Source organism: Drosophila simulans, chromosome 3L, assembly GCF_016746395.2.
Source record: "Drosophila simulans strain w501 chromosome 3L, Prin_Dsim_3.1, whole genome shotgun sequence".
In the NCBI taxonomy this organism is placed as follows: domain Eukaryota; kingdom Metazoa; phylum Arthropoda; class Insecta; order Diptera; family Drosophilidae; genus Drosophila; species Drosophila simulans.
Genome location: NC_052522.2, coordinates 16,332,643 through 16,345,656, shown reverse-complemented (window position 1 = coordinate 16,345,656; position 13,014 = coordinate 16,332,643). Strand labels below are relative to the sequence as shown.

Genomic DNA, 13,014 nt, shown 5'->3' with positions numbered 1-13,014 from the left:
TATTTGTATTAAATACCAATTTATTATTATTTGTTATTTCGCCATTTTAGGGGAACAAATTAATGAAGACAATGCTTCTTTCCTTTTTTAGATTACCCTATTATTGAAAAGCAACAAACAATTAATTTGTTTTATTTTTACGGCTATAAAGAAGAGTTTGTCAAAAAGTTTACAATTTTCGAATTTTAAAAAGGATTGGTAATTTTTTAAATTAAAATTCAATTTTAGTGTCGTGCTTAGCTAACGAGCCTTTACAACACTGCCCGCCAGCAATGCGATACTTGTATCGAGCCGACGGTCTATCGAAACGTCTGCCAATCGAAATTGTTCATCCCTGGAAGAAGACAAGAAAAAAATAATATATAATAATAGAATATTCCACCGTGATAATATTGCCAAGCATTGTTTTCCGCGTCTTCGCCGTCGTTAATTGGGCAACAGTCAGAACGACCACAAAGCCAGCACTCGAAGGGCCCCGAACAGCAGGATAATCGGCAGAAAGTACGAGACATCATCGACAGGCTAACTAAACCACAACGACAACCACATCCGCAACAAAATCCCAATCCAAATCCACGTCCAAATCCCATTTCGAGTGAAACAGCGAGTGAGACAGCGAAATGCCACTGTTCGGGAAGTCACAGAAGTCGCCAGTGGAGCTGGTCAAGTCGCTGAAGGAGGCGATCAACGCCCTAGAGGCGGGCGACCGCAAGGTGGAGAAGGCGCAGGAGGACGTCAGCAAGAACCTGGTCTCGATCAAGAACATGCTGTACGGTAGCAGCGATGCCGAGCCGCCGGCGGACTATGTGGTGGCCCAGCTGTCTCAGGAGCTGTACAACAGCAACCTGCTGCTGCTGCTCATCCAGAACCTGCACCGCATCGACTTCGAGGGCAAGAAGCATGTGGCGCTCATTTTCAATAATGTGCTGCGCCGCCAGATTGGCACCCGTTCGCCCACCGTCGAGTATATATGTACGAAGCCGGAGATCCTGTTCACCCTGATGGCCGGCTACGAAGATGCGCATCCGGAGATCGCACTGAACTCCGGTACCATGCTGAGGGAGTGCGCCCGGTACGAGGCGCTGGCCAAGATCATGCTGCACTCGGATGAGTTCTTCAAGTTCTTCCGCTACGTGGAGGTTTCCACCTTTGATATTGCCAGCGATGCCTTTTCTACGTTCAAGGAGCTGCTCACGCGCCACAAGCTGCTGTGCGCGGAGTTCCTGGACGCCAACTACGACAAGTTCTTCTCGCAGCACTACCAGCGCCTGCTCAACTCGGAGAACTATGTGACGCGGCGTCAGAGCTTGAAGCTGCTTGGGGAACTGCTGCTGGACCGGCACAACTTCACCGTGATGACGCGCTACATATCCGAGCCGGAGAACCTCAAGTTAATGATGAACATGCTCAAGGAAAAGTCGCGCAACATTCAGTTCGAGGCGTTTCACGTCTTCAAGGTGTTCGTGGCCAATCCCAACAAGCCGAAGCCCATTCTGGACATCCTGCTGCGCAACCAGACGAAGCTGGTCGACTTCCTGACCAACTTCCACACGGATCGCTCCGAGGACGAGCAGTTCAACGACGAGAAGGCCTATCTGATCAAGCAGATAAAGGAGCTGAAGCCGTTGCCCGAGGCTTAGTTGGACCTCCACCTCGGCTCCAACTTCACCTCCAGCTCCAGCTCCAACTCCAGCTCCAGCGTCCCGGGGGCAAAAGGACCGTAGCCAGAAGCCAGAAGCGATCGATACGCAGGGAGAGCGATGGTGGGTTAGCAGGATGTGAACATGTTTTGTGTGTGGGTTAAAGCAAATATATATTATATACTATATTTTGTGACGATGATGACTCTACACTTGTGAGTAACTAAAAAATAATTTAGACAACAACAAAAACAACACTGATGATAATGATAAAAATAACGATAAAGCGAATTAGAAAACAAGAAAAAGTACGAGTAAATAGCGTAACGCCGAAAAACAAAACTGTACCGAGAGTTTCGAATTTAACATAGCCACATTTAGACATTCTGGGCCTAGAGATCCACTATCCTATTATACAGATATGTTTAACCATCCGTCGATCCTCAGCTATGTAATCCCCCTTCCTTTCCAGACCGTTTTTTCGATGTCCATTTAACTCGTTGTTGTATTTGAAATTTGATCGTTTTTGAAACGAGATATCCCTTCACCGCCTTGACCTGCCACGCCCCTTTTGCGCCCCAAAAAAAAAAAACTGAAGATTAACAATGAGTTTTGACTTAAAAATGTAATTCCACGCAAAATTCATGAAAAGAACGAAAACTAAATACTGCATAAAAATAATAATAATTCATAGTGATAATTGTCTGTGCATCCTTCGGCATGGACTCTACTATATATACACTGATATATATATATAGAAAGAGCAAGAGAAAGAAAAAGAGAGAGAGAAAGCATTCAACACACACACACACACACACATGCATACGTACATAGTTAAAAGGGAAGTAAAACAAACAAGAAACAACAACATTGCAAGCAACATAATAACTATACGATTATTATAATTTATATTATTCCCAAATTAAAGATAACAGCCAAACAAATCAGCCGTTTTTCCACTGTAGGCGGTGGTTTTCTCAGGGGGCGTGAAGCTTTCCCCCCTGAGTCATGTGCAAAAAATCGTGCCAGGGCGGCAACCTCACCCAAAAAAACGTCGATCAAGGGCTGGGGAGATGATTCACACGCTAGGAATGCCACCGAAACCAAAAGAGATTCCAAATCACGTTTCAAGGTGTGCCTAAAGGAGTAGCTAATCCATTCTAGGACTTTGCCTGCTGTAGGAATCCCATAAAGGATTTTTCAAATGTGTACGGGTTTCTACTTTAATAAATGCATTCGAGAGTTCTTAGGCTAGCTATGGATTAAGGATGGCTACATCTATCGTCGCTTCTTCTTCTCCAGCTTCCGAATCTTGTGCAGGCGCGTGCGGACCGGCTCGCCTTCCCGCTCTGTTACTTCGCCAGTCTCCGGATTACTTTGGCTATCCGGGTTATTCTCCATCAATACTGCGGCCGAAATGCAAACGAACTGGAAGAGGGCACCCACATAAAGTCCGTAGCGGATTAGCAAGCTGAAGATGTCCTCGTCGCCGTACTTGTCCAGGGATGCGGCAGCGGCCAGACTGTCCGCGGAAGCCGACATCGCTGCGCTGCGTATTGTTTATAAACAAAATTCGCGAGGATTACACAAAAAAAAACAACTACAACAAGTTTGTTTTTTGTATTGGGTAGAGATGGTATTGCTTGCCAACAGTTCAGGTGACAACTATCGATAACTTGTTTAGGGCAAAGTCTAGAGGTTGTTAGTTTTTTAACGGCAAGTATCTAAGAGCTTGCACAAAATCTCCGCTTGATTTTATTTAATTTCAATTACCTGCATTTTTAATTACATTTCATAAAGTTTAACACTAGGTAAATAAATCTCCCATCCCCAACACATTCTTAAAGGTAACCTTTTACGGTATATTCAAAACTTTTTGGTATATTTCGATGCCCTACAAAAGTTTTGGTATTTTACACACTGGTCTCCTAGTCGCGGCTGATAAGTCGCAAGTTTTTGCATAATATTAAGTATAAGTCAAAACAAAGGTGCGAATTATGTCATGTATTCGACTAGCGTCTGCAACCGTCCTGGCAGGCATCCGACCACCGCCGGCAGCAAGCGGAGGCGGCGCCTTGCGCCTGTTGACCCGTAAACAGAGTCCGGATTCTGCATTTGCACGCCGCCAGTTTGCAGTGGCGGTGGAAAACGGCGGGGGCAGGAAGAAGCCAAATGGAACTTTCAAGCTCGCAATTTTGGGGGCCACCGTAGGCGCGGCCACCGGATCGGTGTACACGATGTACCAGCGGTGGACAGACGGCAGCTCGCACAAGGAGCATGAGGAGACGAAGCCGACGCGGCTGGACGGGATTCCGGCAGGAGTGCGGATAACGAAACGCTATGTCAACCCCAAGGACACGTCCGGTCTGGACATTGTGCTGTTCCAGTTCCAGACGTGTCCCTTCTGTTGCAAGGTGCGCGCTTTCCTCGACTATATGGGCATCTCCTATGCGGTGGTCGAAGTGGATGCCGTCCTACGGCAGGACATCCGCTGGTCGTCGGTGAAGAAGGTGCCGATGGTTCTCATCCGGCAGCAGGACGGCAAATACGTCCAGATGGTGGACTCAAGTGCCATCATATCCCTTATAGCCACCCACCTGCAGGACAGGCGCACGGACATCGGCGAGCTAGCACAGTTCTATCCGCACACCTCCTTTTTTGACGATGATGGCAAAAAGAAGAACGATATATTGAATAAGTACTTCCTCATGTATCGCGAGCATACGCCCAAGGGAGTGTCCAAGGAAACGGAGGAGTAAGTTAACCAGGGTCAAGTATTCCCGCAGCAAATCTTTTAACCTTGAGTGCCTGTTCTTAGAACCGATCGCAAGTGGAGGAGCTGGGCCGACAGCCACCTGGTGCACCTAATATCGCCCAACTGTTATCAGACCATGAGCGAGTCCCTAGAGACTTTTGAGTGGTTCTCGCAAGCTGGCGAGTGGGACGTTCACTTCCCCAAATGGGAGCGCGACCTGATGGTTTACTGTGGTGCCACCGCCATGTGGGCCATTGCCAAGATGCTGAAGCGCCGTCACGCCCTCACCGACGACGTCCGGTCGCACATGTATGATGCTCTTGACCAGTGGACCACTGAGCTAAAAAAGAGGAACACGAAATTCATTGGCGGAAAACAGCCCAGTCTGGCTGATCTTTCGGTTTTCGGCGTGCTTTCGAGCATGGAGGGGTGTCAGACGTTCAAGGATTGTCTGCAAAACACCAGCATTGGTAAATAGTTTCTTTCTCTGGGTTTGTACATTTTTCTGAAGTTTTTACATTTCTCCGCAGGTAAATGGTTTTATGACGTCAAGGCGTTGGTGGAGAAGAATCGTGGGCAGTTGCAAAGAGAACGTATTGAAAACCTGGCCGCTATAGCTTAAAACAAACATTTGCCCTAATTTTATCCAAAGATTGTTGAAAATTACCGAACTGTTCATTAAAATGTACATTTTAATCAAATATAGTTTTTGCGTTTCATTAATGGTATCTGAATGTATATATTTGGTATTCTACAAATTGGAATTATTTCTTATGTTTAATATTGTTATTTTATTTATATGTTAAATTTAACATTTTTACTAAATAAATACTTCCTGCTAATAAATATCCCAAACCTACGTATTCCTATCGATAACGTTTAAGCAGGCTCGGTCCGTTGTTCGACAACGGTCACACTGATTTTGTGATTTTGGTTAGCCGCTTGCAAACTTGCAAATCATTTCGTTCGTTTTTTACTTGGCGAGTTAATTGGTGAATTTCAGCACAAAACATGAGCAGATTGGGCTTTGAGCAATTCCCGGACTACCAGGTGCCCGGCATGAAACATCCTGATTTCTCGCCCTACGAGTCCAATGGCGGGTGAGTTGCTATTTCCCAGCGGAATCGAGATGCGGCAGAATGTCTCCATCTAACCGGAGTATTCCCTGTTTGCAGCTCCATTGTGGCCATCGCCGGAGATGACTTCGCCGTAATTGCAGCGGACACCCGCCTGAGCAGCGGCTACAACATTCACTCGCGAACGCAGAGCAAACTCTTTAAACTGTCTCCCCAGACAGTGTTGGGTTCCACAGGCTGCTGGGCGGACACGCTCTCGTTGACCGGATCGATGAAGGTGCGCATGCAGAGCTATGAGCATACCCATCTGCGCACCATGACCACTGAGGCCGTGGCCCAGATGCTCTCCATCGCCATGTACAATCGCCGCTTCTTTCCGTACTATGTGTCGAACATTCTGGCCGGTATCGACAACGAGGGCAAGGGCGTCGTCTACTCCTACGATCCCATCGGTCACTGCGAGAAGGCTACATACCGCGCCGGCGGCACTGCCGGCACCCTGCTGCAACCGGTGCTGGACAACCAGATTGGTCACAAGAACATGAACTTGGAAGACGCCGACAAGATCAAGTTGACCAAGGATCGGGCCGTGAGCGTTGCCTCCGACACCTTTATCTCGGCCGCTGAGCGCGACATCTACACCGGCGACTCTGTACTGATCAATATCATAACTAAAGATGGCATTGAGGTACGAACTCTGTCGCTGCGTAAGGACTAGCCTGTGACGAGGGTGTTGGCGTCTCTTTTGTTTAGGGGCATTCGGTGGAAACCAGGCATTCTAAGTTAGTTGGCTTCAAATTTTTGTATTTACCCAAAACAACAAAACATCGTAATAAACCGAATCTTTGAGATTTAAAATATGCTTCCTAGTGTGACCAGCTGGTCCTAGAAATAAATCGTTCTCAAGTTATGCAGTGCTCACAGCAAAGGCTGTGCGAATAGTGCAGCTTTCCTCGTATCAACCAATCCATTTTGCTAGCTAAGTTTGTGCCCGCTGGTGTGCGTAAACAAAGCCATTTCTTAGTGTTTGTCTCTCAGAGAATTCATTCCAATGACTAGTTTCGAGTTTGCACTACTGCCGCTTCTATATTTGCTACTGATCCTGAAAAACCCTCCAACCTCCGCCCAAATGATGTCCTCGCTGGTGAAGCCGGGCATTTTCCGGCACCTAATGTGCCGTAACAACATGTATCCGCGCAGCTCTGTCCTCCGGTACCCAGTTTCCGACGAACAGGTGTTCTGGTCGGAGCCGTTCCCGGACTACTGCCCGCCTGCGTACACGGCGCCACACATTGGCGGGCAGGTGTGGGCTGATCCGCCGCTGCCCAGCGACACATTCCGGCCACAGTGGAATCAGCTGGATGGACAGGTGAACCGCGAGTCCTTCCACGGTGCCTACAACGTACAGAATGGACTGCCCCTGAATCCGATCGGGCGTACCGGACTAACCGGACGTGGTTCGCTAGGCAGATGGGGTCCAAATCATGCTGCAGATCCAATTGTCACGCGCTGGAAGCGCGATGGCCAAGGAGCAATTTTGGCCAACCTGACCACCGGCAAGTAAGTTGGCCCAATTGCCCATCAACTGTGATTATATCACTTCCTCTTTTCTCCAGGAATATTATACAAATGGTTGCCATACAGCGGTCCGACAACAAATTGTGGGCCATTCCCGGTGGCATGGTCGATCCCGGCGAGAATGTCAGTGTCACCCTTAAGCGGGAGTTCACCGAGGAGGCGTTGAATTTCACGGACAAAGCCAACATGGTGGAGCGATTTTTCCAAGCGGGCGGCGTTCAGGTATACCAAGGCTACGTAGACGATTTTCGAAACACGGACAACGCTTGGATGGAAACCACTGCGCTGAACTTCCACGACGAAGACGGAAGCCAGGTGGGACAATTGGAGCTAATGGCCGGTGACGATGCCACCAATGTGCGCTGGACGGACGTCGACTCGAATCTCAAGCTGCACGCTAATCATGCCGACATCGTCCGTGAGGTTGTCATCCGACGAAATGCACACTGGTAGAAACTAGACTGAAACTACAAGAGTTAAGATCAAGAAAAAAACAAATTTTTAATAATAACACAGCCTTCAATAAAAACAAGTAATCCCTTTATTGTTCAATGCATATTAATGCCTCACTGGATGTGGTTTATAAGTTAGAAAACATTTGCCTCTGTTTTTCGGCGCGTAGAAACCTACATCTTGCAATTTTAAAGATCACTAATCTTGAATGATTTAACTCCACAGAAGCACAACTGAAATTTAAGACTATTTCGAAAGTATTCGTATAAAAATCTTTCATTACTTCCAATAAATGAATCTGTGGGCGGAGGACGTTAGATGTGCTGAGCTGTTTGGTGGTTTTCACGCGGATATGTAGGCTTACAGGGCTTGCACATAATTGAACACTTCTGGATTCATGTTCGATACTTTGTTAAACAGTTCCGGGTAGTTGGCGCTAATCTCCTTGATGAGGGCCACAGCGCTCTGTGTTGTCTCGACGTCAGGCATCTGTTTCTTGTAACTCGACTCTATGGTGATGGCCAGGATTTGCTCAAGATGTGCCTCTATGCTGGGGCGGGCCTTCAAGTATAGCACGCGGAACGCCTTCTGAATCACATCGTTCTCCACGGTGTCCTCCTTCAGTGGCAAATGGTTGAGCCACACGGGCAGCACCTGGCCAAGCGGCACTGAATCTAGGTCGGTAACTATGAGCCGAGCAACTGCTCCGCAAATGTTGTCCATGGCGGCGGGAACGGATTCCCTGACAATTGCTTCGGAAAGGGCTTGCAAAATTGTCGGATAAGACCTATGGATGCAAAAAAACAAATAAACATACATCAAAACTAGATTCTGGCAGAAAAGTTCGTTCCCGCTTTCAGGACACCCACTGTAATGATTTTTCCTCGGAATGGAAGACAATTTCGCCTAGTGCAAAATAGGAGTTCTGTCGCGCTTTGCCATCAGAATCCTTGGAACCGGCGATAAAAATGGGACGTAGGGCATCGAAGTAAGTAGCACAGCATCCCTTTAGCGCCCTGCAGCAGTCAGCCAGTGCGCCATAGACGAACGCCCGCCCTTCTGGTAAATCGAAGTCCTTTACCTTCGCCTGAAACGAAATAATTGAATTTCAGTAAGCCTTTCGGAATATCGATGGTTGAATGAATTATCGCCAAGAGAAGCTCGTCCTCTCTTCTTTGCCACATCATGTTTGGTATTTCGTGCAAAACCTACCAGCCTTTGAATATAGAAATGGTAAAGGCGTCCGAAATAAAGCGAGAACAGCTCCGGCTGAATGGTTAAGCCAAACATGGGGAACAGATTGGCAGCGTTCTCGAACAGCATCTCTTCGTTCTCGCTTTCCTCCGGATACTCATCATCTCCGCCGCCGCTCTCCTCGTTAAACTGGCAGGCCATTTCATTTGTGAAAATGTCCCTGATGCAAGCGAAAATTAGTTCGGCGTGCTCTTGGCTATTAATCGCCGGCACGTTCTTGAAGACATCGTAGAGGACGTCAAGCAAGTGGTTTACGACCCCAACCTGGTCGTCGGTGCGCATTATATGTGCAAACTTTGGAATGGCAATCTCGCAGGCGCGCTTCAGGCCGACGGCATCATTCAACTTGTGGAGAGCCGTAATGAACGCGCAGATGGAGTCAATGCACGCCATACGAACGTCGCTCTGCGGATGATCAATCATCTTGTAGACGTTCTCGAATGCAGACTGCAAATAGGGCGCAAAGGCGGCGCCCGTATGGGTAGCAAACTCCTTGAGTGACATAATGGCCTCCTCCTTTTCAATGATATAATCATTCTCCACCAGGTAAGCGTCTTGGTCATCTTCGTCGTCTGTGTGCTCTAAATCAATCTCTATATTGGCGGCATCTTCTAAAGCCAAATCATCCTCCGCATTGTCCGACACATTTGGCACCATGTCCTCCGAAGAAATCACAGATTCCATTATGCGATCAATGAACTTGGGGAACACACTGGCCATGCTCTCGTTGACAACCGATGACAGGGAGGACATCAGGTTGTATATACTCCTGCGGAACTCGGGATCATCCGGACCATCTTCTAGCATCATCAGACAGAAATTCATTGTATCGTCGGCAAGCGGAATAATATTATCTTTGCCCACTTCGCGACAGAGCTCGGCCAGAGTGTCGATAGCTTGGATGCGGAGACTGTACATTTCTTTTGGGCAATCCTTCACCAGACAGCCCTGTAGTACGGTCATGATCCTGGGGAAATATGGCATCAGGTGTTCCTTAGCTGCTGTTGACACCGCTGCTATGGCCGACAAACCCATTTCACGCATTCGATTCGTGTTCTGCGGTTCCATAACCCCAAACAGACTGCACAATAAGTTTATCAGAGGGTGGACTCTTATTTCCGAATAGTCTAGTCTTACCGATCCATAAGTGTGGGTAAATAAGGAACAATTTCCTCATCCAGATTCTCGCAAAAGGTCTCCAGGGCATAGAACATACGATCCATATGTTTCGGATTAGGCGTACCAATCTGCAAGGAAAAACATTTAGTGTTTCTGCCAAACAATTTGTTTGCTTTGTTGGTTCAAAACGGAATGCAGTCCTCAAAAAACTTAATTTGTTACGTGGAATGAACCCTATTTGAAGACACCTCCTTTATGTAGGCGACGAACTCATTACTCATTCAAATAGCAATTAAGAAACGAGTCAATGAACATTTAACATAATTAAATATTTAACATAATTAAATAAACCAGTGCGAAGTGAGAGCTCTTTATGTAATCAAACCGGGCAACTATTCAACGATTTGAGGTATTTGATGTGCAATCAAGAACAAAGTCAAATGTAAGAAATCGAAAAAGCACCCTATATTTGGCGAGGACCGATCTTCGTTTGATCTGTATCATGTCTAAGTACATTATGGAATCTTTGGCAGGAACGGAATCGAGATTTGCCCCATTGCTGTTATGGCCAGCCTTTAGTAGCAGCACAAACAAACAAATAAACAAGAATGTAAAATACACATATTCCAAGTTGGTCGAAGATGTCCGCAATGATTACCTACCTTGAGTTCCATTACCAGCTGGCTTAGATAGTCAAACAGCACGGGAAGAATTTGAGGAGCAAACTTGCAGATCGTCGGCTGAAGAAACTCGGAAAACTGGCCGAGGGCGAAGAATGCGGCGGTCCGCACCAACATAACAGAATCCAAAACTCCAGCTTTGATGATATTTAGCATGACCTGCAGATACTTTTTCCCAATGGCCTCGGAGCAGCCCTCGGCAATGACGCCCATGCAAATAAAAGAGGAACGGCGAAGCACGGGTTCCGGGCTCTGCAACGCAGGCTCCAGCAATTCCAGTAGTGGCGGAATAAACTTGTCCGGCACCATGTGAAGGGCCATCAGGTCCAGTGTCTGCGCAGCTGCATTGGATGGGCTATTCAGGCTCTCCGAGGAAAAGTAATCATCGTCTAGAATAAGAATAGGATTAGCAAGCATGGCAGCAGAAATATAAAGGAGCAGTTACAACCATCGTCAAGGACGTCCTGGCAAATCACTTCGAAGATAACCGATAGAGTGGGCTGGAGTAGTTTCTGCTTCATAATAATCTTCTTCTTGAGGCGAATTAGGCTGCCCACAAAGGTAATCACCTGAACCCGAATCGCAGCGTCGACCTGCTTGTTTCTCGCAATCGTCAGACAAAACTCTAGAATTAGCTTCACATTGCCGGTCAGCAAGTGCGGCACATACTCGGCCATGCTGTCCATGATATCAAAGGCACCCATGAACTCATTACTGTCCCCCTTTTCGGCGAAGGCGCCCAGGGCCTTGAGAATGAGCGGCACAGCCTTAACCACAATCTGCTCAGCATTACTATGTCCACTGACGAAAGGCAACAGGAAGCATATACCCGCCAGCATGTTATGCACGGTGGGTGTGGCCATGTTCCCATTCGCCTCGGCGGTTACTAGAGTGCCGGCAAGCAACGGGAAGATAGTATCCGTGTGGTTCGAAAACTGATCGGGAGCAGCGTCCATGAGCGTGGAAAAGATTGAGCTGCCCCGCTCGCTTTCTGTTGGATCGGGACTGCTGCAACGTTCGTAAATAAACTTCAGTATTTCCTCCCTCCAGGGGTTTTGCTTTTCCTCCTCGTGGCGCACCAGCGATCCAATTATAAAGGCCACCGTGCCCTTCACGGTCTTTTCCTTCACCGCGATGAGGACCTGCAGCATGTTCGATTTAATTCTGAGCGATTAAATGCATCCGTTAGTGTATCATAGTCATTAAAGGCAACCAGTTAACTCACACTGCTTGGTGCTCGGCGGGAACCAACTGCCAGTGGCGCAACTTTTTGACCCGCCTTTTGAGGAGCACGGCGGCGACCTGCCGCTCCTGGACCGGCCTGTCCGACATTATGATCTGGGTGAGAACCAGCAGAGAATCTGGATTCTCATAGGCCTTTAACATCTTGTCTGTGGACTAAAGTAGCGAAAGATATGGAACTTTATTAGTCACTTATGGCCCTATGCTAGCATGCTATTAACATAAATAATTTTCCAATTAGGAAGCGACGATGTGTGCGTCCATGTGAGCAGCGTGCAGCATTTCAAGAACATGAGAGCCCACAGGTTCTTGGAAAAGAATCGATGTTCGTAATGGTATATCAATGAATTTATTGCAAACAAAAATTGCAAAAATTATTGCTTCTAAAAAATTTCAATAGTTTAGTTTTTTCTTATCAAATGGTAACAAATAGGTAAAACTCCATTATATTAAAATATTATACAACAAATTGTGGAAAATGTTCAGAATTTTTAAATTCGATACTAATGAAATGCTGCCCACTGTGGAATGTGCCCATGCCGAATTATAAGGCACTGTGTTCATGTGGCTTACATATATACGCATGTATATAGGCAATGCGATCCAGCCACGCGGTCAGACCAACATGGAGCAGTCAGAAAGAGGAATGTATACATGAAAGACAGCCAATGGAGACCAGGATAACCTCCTTTCTCATTGCCGGAGGGAAAATTCGGCCCGCTTTGCTCACCTCACGGATTCGTTCCGTGTCCATGGCCAGGATCCCGTTGATTATATCCAGAATAGCTGCCTCCATTTTTGGGGAGTTACTGTTCGTGCCCAGGCGGATAATCGAATGCAATCCGGTACAAATTACAGCCGACGTTACGCGGAATTGAGGATTGAAAAGTGGGATGCCGGGGAGAATTCGCGAAAGTGAGACCAGGGCTGAAAGCACGTTGGCGATGCACGTTTTGCGCTTGTTGCAGTTTACAGTTTATCGGAAGCCTTTTTTACATTCTACTCTTGAATTGGCGGTTATCAGTGCGGTTAAACGAGTAGCACGCGATACGTGATTTTATCTCGCGCAGTTAATTTGTCGCTTGTGTTAACATTTTTCTTTAAAAAATGTTTTTTGTTTATTGTTGAGTGTTTTGATGTGTGCGCTAGCAACAGTGTTATGCAGTAGAAAACATAAAATTAACATTTTTGACAGTTGATCCGATCGGACAGGTTAG

General features: G+C 46.9%; 6 protein-coding genes across 9 annotated transcripts; 4 read left to right on the top strand and 2 right to left on the bottom strand.

Annotated features, from left to right (window-relative positions):
- Positions 1-150: 150 nt before the first annotated feature.
- LOC6738361 (protein Mo25) lies at positions 151-2,584 on the top strand. The gene has a single exon (XM_002085135.3). It carries the CDS (start codon positions 621-623, stop codon positions 1,638-1,640), a length of 1,020 nt encoding a protein of 339 aa, XP_002085171.1. The 5' UTR covers positions 151-620; the 3' UTR covers positions 1,641-2,584.
- A 265-nt stretch (positions 2,585-2,849) lies between these two features.
- Positions 2,850-3,307, bottom strand: LOC6738360 (protein anon-73B1). Its single transcript, XM_002085134.4, has one exon. The coding sequence runs from the start codon at positions 3,180-3,182 to the stop codon at positions 2,919-2,921; it is 264 nt and encodes an 87-aa protein (XP_002085170.1). The 5' UTR covers positions 3,183-3,307; the 3' UTR covers positions 2,850-2,918.
- A 230-nt stretch (positions 3,308-3,537) lies between these two features.
- On the top strand, positions 3,538-5,096 carry LOC6738359 (prostaglandin E synthase 2). Its single transcript, XM_002085133.4, has 3 exons — positions 3,538-4,395; positions 4,459-4,865; positions 4,926-5,096. Exons 1-3 carry the CDS (start codon positions 3,638-3,640, stop codon positions 5,015-5,017), a joined length of 1,257 nt encoding a protein of 418 aa, XP_002085169.1. The 5' UTR covers positions 3,538-3,637; the 3' UTR covers positions 5,018-5,096.
- Positions 5,097-5,285: 189 nt separating this feature from the next.
- LOC6738358 (proteasome subunit beta type-1) lies at positions 5,286-6,329 on the top strand. Its single transcript, XM_002085132.4, has 2 exons — positions 5,286-5,495; positions 5,571-6,329. The coding sequence occupies exons 1-2, from the start codon at positions 5,407-5,409 to the stop codon at positions 6,187-6,189; spliced, it is 708 nt and encodes a 235-aa protein (XP_002085168.1). The 5' UTR covers positions 5,286-5,406; the 3' UTR covers positions 6,190-6,329.
- Positions 6,330-6,388: 59 nt separating this feature from the next.
- LOC6738357 (ADP-ribose pyrophosphatase, mitochondrial) lies at positions 6,389-7,593 on the top strand. The gene is made up of 2 exons (XM_002085131.4): positions 6,389-7,031; positions 7,088-7,593. The coding sequence occupies exons 1-2, from the start codon at positions 6,523-6,525 to the stop codon at positions 7,500-7,502; spliced, it is 924 nt and encodes a 307-aa protein (XP_002085167.1). The 5' UTR covers positions 6,389-6,522; the 3' UTR covers positions 7,503-7,593.
- On the bottom strand, positions 7,568-12,968 carry LOC6738355 (importin-4). 4 transcript variants are annotated; one of them, XM_039293675.2, is made up of 10 exons: positions 12,528-12,968; positions 11,781-11,953; positions 11,004-11,719; positions 10,538-10,944; positions 10,338-10,448; positions 9,894-10,003; positions 8,715-9,837; positions 8,372-8,589; positions 7,867-8,289; positions 7,568-7,800 (listed from the first exon to the last, which is right to left on the bottom strand). In XM_039293675.2, the coding sequence occupies exons 1-10, from the start codon at positions 12,591-12,593 to the stop codon at positions 7,782-7,784; spliced, it is 3,366 nt and encodes a 1,121-aa protein (XP_039149609.1). In that variant the 5' UTR covers positions 12,594-12,968; the 3' UTR covers positions 7,568-7,781. The 4 variants fall into 4 exon arrangements, with proteins under 4 accessions (XP_039149609.1, XP_039149610.1, XP_016032196.1 ...); XM_039293676.2 differs by having other exon boundaries at positions 7,568-8,289; XM_016171596.2 differs by lacking the exon at positions 10,338-10,448.
- Positions 12,969-13,014: the final 46 nt, after the last annotated feature.